The sequence below is a fragment of the Salvia hispanica genome, unplaced genomic scaffold (genome assembly GCF_023119035.1).
Source record: "Salvia hispanica cultivar TCC Black 2014 unplaced genomic scaffold, UniMelb_Shisp_WGS_1.0 HiC_scaffold_465, whole genome shotgun sequence".
Classification (NCBI taxonomy): Eukaryota; Viridiplantae; Streptophyta; class Magnoliopsida; order Lamiales; family Lamiaceae; genus Salvia; species Salvia hispanica.
In genome coordinates this window covers 1-9,142 of record NW_025952207.1, presented here as the reverse complement: position 1 = coordinate 9,142, position 9,142 = coordinate 1, and the positions used below count along the sequence as shown (strand labels likewise).

General features: G+C 36.7%; 2 protein-coding genes across 2 annotated transcripts; one reads left to right on the top strand and one right to left on the bottom strand.

The window, feature by feature from the left end:
- Positions 1–98: 98 nt before the first annotated feature.
- On the top strand, positions 99–3,360 carry LOC125199316 (NADPH--cytochrome P450 reductase-like; the record flags this gene model as incomplete). The annotated part of the gene is made up of 11 exons (XM_048097375.1): positions 99–301; positions 395–487; positions 629–854; positions 931–1,014; positions 1,091–1,242; positions 1,456–1,552; positions 1,776–1,925; positions 2,023–2,100; positions 2,194–2,316; positions 2,418–2,531; positions 2,967–3,360. Coding segments are annotated over 11 exons (1,401 nt in total), but the record flags the coding sequence as incomplete, so codon positions are not given.
- Positions 3,361–5,462: 2,102 nt separating this feature from the next.
- LOC125199315 (3-oxoacyl-[acyl-carrier-protein] synthase 3 A, chloroplastic-like) lies at positions 5,463–9,026 on the bottom strand. Its single transcript, XM_048097374.1, has 8 exons — positions 8,601–9,026; positions 7,819–7,967; positions 7,147–7,283; positions 6,947–7,052; positions 6,735–6,853; positions 6,307–6,371; positions 6,003–6,228; positions 5,463–5,901 (listed from the first exon to the last, which is right to left on the bottom strand). The coding sequence occupies exons 1-8, from the start codon at positions 8,780–8,782 to the stop codon at positions 5,680–5,682; spliced, it is 1,206 nt and encodes a 401-aa protein (XP_047953331.1). The 5' UTR covers positions 8,783–9,026; the 3' UTR covers positions 5,463–5,679.
- Positions 9,027–9,142: the final 116 nt, after the last annotated feature.

The window sequence follows — 9,142 nt, the reverse complement described above, 5'->3', positions numbered from 1 at the left end:
ACTGCATGGTAATTAGATCATATAAATTGTTGGAATGATTGGACCTGGACATCTATTATGCATGTGTACGCATGTGTGTGTTTAAGATTCTTTGCTGATACAGGCGTGAATTAGTGTGGTCTGAGTTGGATAAACTGCTCCACAATGAGGATGATGCAACGGTTTCCACTCCATACACCGCTGTGGTTTTGCAGTATCGTGTTGTGCTCCATGACAAACCAAATGAATCAGTTACGGATAATGGCTCACCAAATGGTTATGCCAATGGTAACACTGTTTATGATGCTCAACATCCCTGCAGGTACTTAAAGTTGCTTCTGTTGTCTTTTCAAAATTTTCTGCTGTAATTTAAGGATTTTTCTTCTAATATCGTTTTGCATCTTTGTTCGTTAAGGGCAAATGTTGCTGTAAAGAAAGAGCTCCATACTCCCGCATCAGATCGTTCTTGCACTCATTTGGAGTTTGACATATCAGGCACAGGACTTGTGTAAGTTTATACTACTATATTTGTTTAGTCTATACGATATTACGTTGCATATTGTAATTTCTTTTTGGCATCAACTTGACTTTTAACTTAGTTCAAGATGAGGTAGTTTAATATTTGCTTACGTACTTATTTATTCCACAGTTATGAAACAGGGGACCATGTTGGTGTCTACTGTGAGAATTTGCTTGAGAATGTCGAGGAAGCAGAAAAATTACTAAACCTGTCTCCACAAACATATTTTTCAGTTCATACCGATAACGAGGATGGCACACCACTCAGTGGAAGCTCCTTGCCACCTCCATTCCGCCCTTGCACTTTGCGAACAGCGCTAACCAAATATGCAGATCTTATGAGTATGCCCAAAAAGGTATATTGGTCACCCCTTTATTGTCCTATTTGCTAATGGATTTGAATTAAGCTCAAACATACACATGTTTTTCCAGTCTGTGCTAGTTGCATTAGCAGAATATGCTTCCGACCAAAGTGAAGCTGATCGGCTCCGGTATCTTGCATCTCCCGATGGAAAGGTTTTTGAATTGTTCATTCGGTTGACTATTACCTTGTTATTCTACCTTGTAAATTTTTATGTTCCCACATTTACAGGAGGAATATGCACAGTATGTAGTTGCAAGTCAAAGAAGCCTACTTGAGGTCATGTCTGATTTCCAGTCTGCCAAGCCTCCTCTAGGTGTTTTCTTTGCAGCAGTTGCTCCTCGCCTGCAGCCCAGATTTTATTCTATCTCATCCTCCCCGAAGTGAGTTCCATTTGATATTATTTTGATATAAAAGCTCAAGGCTTGCGCTGCAGTTCTAACTATATCAGCAATAGGCCGTCTTATGAGTTATAAACTGCTCAAATGAAATGTTCCTGGACATAGCGAAATTCTTCCTTGTGTGTTCTTTTCTTTGGATAATTTGTTTTATAAGTATCATCTTAGCTTCTCACCAACTTCTCAACTATCATTCAGAATTGCACCGACTAGAGTTCATGTAACTTGTGCTCTGGTTTACGACAAAACACCAACAGGACGAATCCACAAGGGTATATGCTCTACATGGATAAAGGTATTTTATTAAAGTTAAAATCTACTTCATAAAGTATATCTTCAGCAGCAGAGATGATAATAAGAAATGGATATTAGCTCTTCAAGTTTGGTTGAAAATAACTTTATTGATGAATGATGAATCGTCGTGACATTTCTAATAGCCATTCCAATCGTAATTTGTACCACTTGTTACATGAGCATACGTTCTACTGCCTCATACCTGACAATCTACCTCTTATCAGAATGCTATGCCTTTGGAGGAAAGCAGCGATTGCAGTTGGGCACCAATCTTTATTCGGAACTCTAACTTCAAACTCCCTGCTGATCCTAAACTACCGATAATAATGGTCGGCCCTGGTACCGGTTTGGCTCCGTTTAGGGGTTTCCTTCAGGTTTGTGTGAATGCATTTTGAGCTTAAACCTGCTTTTGAGGCCTAAATTCTGATTTTTCTAACTAGTGTTGTCCGGTATTTTCTACCAATATTTCAGGAAAGGTTAGCTCTAAAGGAATCTGGAGCTGAACTTGGTCCTGCAATTTTATTTTTTGGTTGCAGGAACCGTAAACTGGTCGGTTATCTACTCGGCTATTGTTAACCTCTTGTTCTTTTCTCAAAATGTTTGCCAACTAATAATTCTTTTTTACTTTCTGCAACCCTGCAGGATTTTATTTATGAAGATGAGCTGAACAGCTTTGTCAAAGCTGGAGTGATTTCTGAGCTCATAGTTGCATTTTCACGAGAGGGACCCACCAAGGAATACGTACAGCACAGAATGTCTCAAAGGGTATGCAGTCTTCGTCAAAAAATTGTCTCAAGTTTCACCCAACAATAAAACTTCAAGAGTTAAATTTCACTAACATCTAGGTTAAATCTACTGAATAATAGGCTTCAGACGTGTGGAAAATGATCTCCGATGGAGGCTATGTATACGTCTGTGGTGATGCCAAGGGAATGGCACGTGATGTACACCGAACTCTCCACACAATTGCACAAGAACAGGTTGGTTCCTCCTGAGACTTATGGTTCTGTATTTCTTGGTTATAATGTGGTCCTTGTGTTCCGTCCCTTTCTGTGGGCCGTGAGGTTGGAACTACTTTCATATCCTCTTTATACTTAGCATTTAATACGATTACCTTTCATATTCTTGATTGTGGCAGACACGCCAATGTTGTTCTTTTCATGCATACTCGTTTTGAGGTTGTGTGATATTGACAGCTAACTTAAGGAGTCAGGACTTGTTTTGAGGTTTTTTGGCCCTTTTGAATTTCTGATTTTTTAATTTTCTTTTTGGCTGGGGCATTCAAACTTTTGCTTGGCTATAGTCTATGTGCTAAAGTCGATTCATACAACTTGTTAATTTATCACATTAAGCTCAACTTCCCAAAAAGATCACCAGTGTTAAGCTTATTCATACTTACGTACTCGGTATTACAGGGTTCTCTGAGCAGCTCTGAAGCTGAGGGCAAGGTTAAAAATCTGCAAACGACAGGAAGGTACTTGCGGGATGTCTGGTGATGAGCCCCTCGCCGTGTATGTGTTGACTCGGGTAAAGAAACAAGGTCTTCATTACAGTATTGCTAATTTCTCAACTATAAAGGGAGGTAATCTGCACAGACAACTCCTTGCCTTCAGAAGATTGTTTCTACAAATTTTGTTTTTGTATGTTCTTTTTGTTTCTATTTTTGCCTCTTTAACGATTTCTTTTTTGTTTCGTATAACTAGTAGCTATAGTACAGATGTATGATATGCGATTAATGTCGACTCGATGTTAGATATAGTAACTCTTGATGAGCCACCAAGATGGCTTAGACCAAGGTTTTCTTTTTAATCTTCATTCATGTAGTATCATTTATATTTTTGGGTTAAAATGTTATCTTTCATTTTTCTTTCTTTTTTCTTGTTGATGATTGTATTTGTAACTGCATATAGTTGAAAGGGATCAAATGAAATAAAATACTAGATTTAATATTATTCTTTTCCCATTAAATCATTTTTATTGTCACTTTTTAAATGTCTATTATGAAATGTTTTATTTCACTTTTACTAATTTTTTCAGCAACTTTAATTTACATTTGTTAATGTTAGTGACAGGTGAAAGGGACATAATTGAGACATTTAGTGATGGATAGGAGAGTTATACAGAATGCTAAGATGCATCTACTTATTTTCGAGGATGTTATTCATGGTCCCATTAAAAATAAATAAATATTTCTGCGTCAATCAATGTAATTTGGTTTTTTACTTTTTTATGAAGTAGATGAGTCGATGACCACTCTTCTGTCAACCGAAAAGTAAGTGAACCAAACTTCAAGAAAAAAAATACTAGGAGTACTACTCATCACCTAAATATTTATCTGTAATAGACGTTACAGATAAATATTTTATTATATTACTCCCTCCGTCCTACAAAAGATGTCACATTTGTGGGACGGCACGAGATTTAGGAGGTTTTGTTTTGTGTGTTAAATGGAGAGAAAAATATTTATCTGTAATAGACGTTACATTTTATTAACTCTTTTCCTTTATATTATTATATTACTCCCTCCGTCCTACAAAAGATGTCACACTTGTGGGACGGCACGAGATTTTAGGAGGTTTTGTTTTGTGTGTTAAATGGAGAGAAAAATATATAATTTTTATATTCATGTGAGAGAGAACTTTTTTCAAAAAGGAAAATGTGACATCTTTGTGGGACAAACTAAAAAGGAAAGTGTGACATCTTTTATGAGACGGAGGGAGTATATTATAAAATTAATACATAAAAATAAGATTTATATATACCTAACTTTTTCAACTTATCCTTTACATTCTTTAAAATCTTGTCAGATCAAAGAAAGATATATATTGGGAGATAGAGAGAGTAGTATATACTCCATCCGTCCTAAGTTACTTGAGTTATATTCCATTTTGAATTATCCTAAGTTACTTGAGTCATTTTTTTTAGTTAAAAACAAAACATCTAATCTCACGTACTTTATTCTTTCTTTTACTTTACTCTCTCTGATATCTCTTACTTTATTTAACCCACTAAACACAACTTACTTAGATCACGTGCCAAAAAGAAAAACCTCAAATAACGTGAGACGGAGGGAGTACCAAATTTTGGATCGAGACTATGAAATACGTTAACATAATTTGCATACTATATACTCCCACTATAATGATATGAAACAATACTCTCTCCGTTCTGTAAATTTGTCATATTTTTGACTCAACATGAGTTTTAAGAAATGTAATGAAAGTGAGTTAAAAAAGTTAGTGTAACATAAATTGTACTTTTAGTCTTGTACACTCCTTTCGTTCAATAGTAGTAGAGTCATTTTTTCATTTTGGGTGTTCGATATCAGTAGAGTCATTTCCTTTTTAGTATAATATAACACATTTTCTCACTTTTAACTTTTCCCACTCGCTTATTTTATTATCTCTACTTTTTGCTTTCTCTTGCTTTATTTTTTTGTTTAATACATTACACACTTTTTTCTTAATCTCCGTACTGGAAAGAAATGCATTCACTACTATGATAATGAAACGGAGGGAGTAATATATTAGTTTTATAATAATATTGAGTAAGCTAGTAGAATATAGGATTATTTCCAAAATTGGTATAGTGAAATGTGATAAATTGTAGGATGAAAAAAAATGGAACTAGGTAACAAATTTTCTAGGAAAGTAGATATTTCAGTATGCTGTATTGAAATCCGATAGGTATTAAAGGTTGGTCATACAAATTATGTATAAAAACAGATTAATATTTAGTCGGTATAAATTTCGGCAAGATATGCGGTATGATAATTTTTATACATAGCATCCTGTTCCTTTCAGTTCAACCCATCTGTGGTTCCATATTTCAGCATTCAGTAGCAAAAATCACTTGGTATTATGGAACTATATGCCCACCAATATTTACAAAAAAAAAAAAAAAAGAGAAAATTTTGCCATAATCAGAAAAGATTATTACTGCTAATATACAGTAACAGTTATCACTGTTCAACAAATCAAATAACACTTGATCAACAAGACATTTCCTTCATTTCCATAGCTACTATCAAAGTGAGAGACAGAGAGCACGACTAAGGCAAAGGGCAACACGAGCTGCGAAAGAACATGCAAATGGAACTCAAAAAACCAGAAACGAGTGTGCCGATGATCATCCCCATCTAACGATAGCAGAGCCCCATGTAAGGCCAGCTCCAAAACCAGCAGTCGCAATGGTATCACCGGCTCGGACCTTCCCGCTTCTCACAGCCTCGTCCAACGCCAATGGAATCGAGGCAGCACTCGTGTTGCCATAGTTTGCCAAATTGGATATTACTCGCTCTTGGGGAACCTCCAGGCGCGTGGCTACTGCATCGATTATTCTCTGGTTCGCCTGCATTCACCCGTTTATTAGGCCACCTACCAACTGTTCGACATGGTATAGCTATGAATGTCTCGTTTACTTGATGCGGACTACGATAAACAGATTCATACCTGATGCAGAATTAGCCAGTCTATGTCTGACACAGCAAGACCTGCCTTCTCTAGGGCCAGTTCAATCGAATGTGGAACGACACGGACAGCAAAGCGGAAGACCTCTTTACCATTCATCTCGATGAACGAGTAAGAGGAGGAGCCTTTGGGCAGGAGGCCAAGAAGTGAACCGTTTGTGCTCAACTCAGGATCTGTTTTGTCTTCCTTCATGTTGGCTTTTAAGTGCCTGAAAAACACAAGCTACGCTCATTGCGCAACTGGAAAAACACGAAATTGGTTTCTGCAAAGGGCAGGTTTCACTTACCTCTGACCTTCACCATCACTGTGCATGTCGAAAGCAAATAAACCATCTTCTTCACTATCACATGACTGCAGAAAGACGACAGCAATATCATTTTGTCGAATCGAGAGATTATTTTGAGATTGCGAGCAAGAAAGACATGCATGACACACACACCAGCCAAACCTACACAACACATGCATATCTATTAATTGGTTCGATATCAAAAGTAGAGACGTTTATCAGATAGAGACAATCGACACTCTTATATTCTATTTAGTTGCAGAAAAAGGCTTGATAATTTAACTATGGTAGTTCCACGTACATTCACAAAATAAACTTGAACTTAATTTTTACAGAGATCAAGCAAATCCCGATCTTTTGAAATAATATGAAAACAAGTAAGAATATATGAAAAAAAAAAGATAAGAATATATGAAAAAGGGATTAACCTGTAGTAGAACAGCACCAGCAGCATCACCAAACAGGATACATGATCCTCTATCTTTCCAGTCAACGTAGCGGGATAGAGCATCAGCACCAATCACAAGAACATTATTGAAGCCACCCCCTGAATTATTAATACATAAAATTTTATTCGTGTTCACAAAAACTATAGCTAACAAATAAAATTTTCGTCTCTTTCTATATTAGTAGGATTTACCTCGAATATAGCAGGAAGCTGAAACTAGGCCCAACAAGAAGCCGCTGCAGGCAGCCGTGATATCATAAGCCAGCGGATTGTTACCACAGCCAAGCGCTTTTTGAATCTGGAAATAGGTAAAAGCAGAGGAAAATCATAGACAAAAGAACAAAGAAACTTACAAAGATTTCCATAGCATGGTATATTGCTGGAAACATTACCTGAGGAGCACTCCCAAACAAGTCTTCTGGAGTTGAAGTGCACAATAGCACAAGGTCAACGTCATTGGGTTCAACCTCAGCCATCTGGAGAGCTTTCTGCGCAGCCTCTGTAGCCAGAGCTGTCAAGCTGTCTTGTCCTGAAATAGAACTCAAAAAACATAAATCTTGTTTGATAGGTAAATGTGAAATCCACAATGCACAGAATAATATGAAAGGACTTTGCAACTACAGTAGGTACACTATCTGAGTTTCAATGTCATAATGCTAAATTCATGCTAGATTGCTAATAATCCTAGGAGGCACGGATGGCATGTAAATTCCAGAATGTTCATGCTGTCTAGACTCTAGAGACCACAAAGACACCATCGAGATCATGGATCATAATATAAAAAGGTGTCTGAATCTCGCATGCTAACTTGAGACACAGCACCTCAGCCTTCAAGATTTGTTTTTAAAGCGAAAATGAATGATAAGCATAGCATCTCAGCCTTCAAGATTCAAATGAGAAAGAAAATAAAAAGCAGCTTTAGAGTAGAAGAAAGTAAATGACAGAGATCCCCTTAATCACATCAGTGTTTTATTGTCCAGCCAAATCCAATGCTGTTAGTGATTTGATCTCAATATGCATGACTTTGTACAGGAGTGATTGAGCATTAAGTGGAAACAACTCACGAGAAAGTATTCTCCGATTTCTAATTCCAGTCCGGACAGATATCCATTCATCCGAAGTATCGACAATTTCTGAGAGATTATCATTGGATATTTGAATACTTGGTATTGCAGAGCCACATCCAACTAACTTGCACCCTTTGCTGACAAGTCTTTACAAAGAAGAATCCGCAAAATACATATGAGATATCAATTGAATTTGGAATAGTGAAAAAAGACAACTACAATACCATTATGCATAGTAAATACATTTTAAACGAAAAACAATACTACAGCACATTGCACATAAAAACTAAACTCATATCCACCAAGAGAGAATATGTATATCATAATCGACACAAGCAGCACAAATCAAGATTATTCCATAATTAGCTTTCAAAAATCAGATTGGCTTCTAAACCTCTTGAGATATCGTAGAACATGTTTTCAAATTAGGCTATGGCAGCAGACACCACATAAGACCCTACAAGAATCTCTCCTTTTCTCTCCAAAAAAGTTCATCTCTTATACATATTTATCTTTGCAACATTAGTTTCTTGGGTTATTTTCAATTAAATACTAACAAAAATGATCCAGATTCGAATCAGCCAAAACACTAACCCTACCTCATTCAAAGTTAGCACCAACAACTTCTCACTAACTAGAAACCACCAAATCTCTTCACTGAAGACTCACACTTCCCAAAATCATGAAGCTAAGAATCGAAATATTTGAGCAAATAAAGAAGAATACAAACCCACAAAAAGCAAGCATCAGAAATCTAATCTTTGGAAAGAATAAACTACCTGCGCGATAGGGGTTGAGCAGGGGAAAGCTTCTCTGCGCCCTGCGCCGCACTAAAACACAATGTTCGCCTCGAAACGCCGTCGTAGAACCAAAATGCAGATCGATAAATGCCTAATGGTGGAGAAAATCTCCTCTTCAAACTGGGAACTGTTGGAGCAACCAGCCCAGATGCATTCGCCATCAATTAATTTAATACCAAAAGAATTCGAACCCAAATAATAAAATTCAAGAGAGGACGATGAATCCCAGAAAGCAAATTCACTAATCTTTCGAAGAGGAGAAAAGAACCATGTCTCTATCTGTGTATCTATATCATCACATGCAACTGCATGCTGATTCAGTCATTTTCAAGATTGAATCTTTCGACAGTGCTGAATATTGAAATAGGATTTCTGACACTTAATACAGAGTGTTCATCGCATTTTGTAAAATTACTCTTTTGCTCAACCTCGTTATCGCCTTGATTATGCTGAAATTACTACTAACTTCTACACTTCTACTTGTCTTTGTCGTGTTTGCAGTGGAAATGGAAATGACTAAT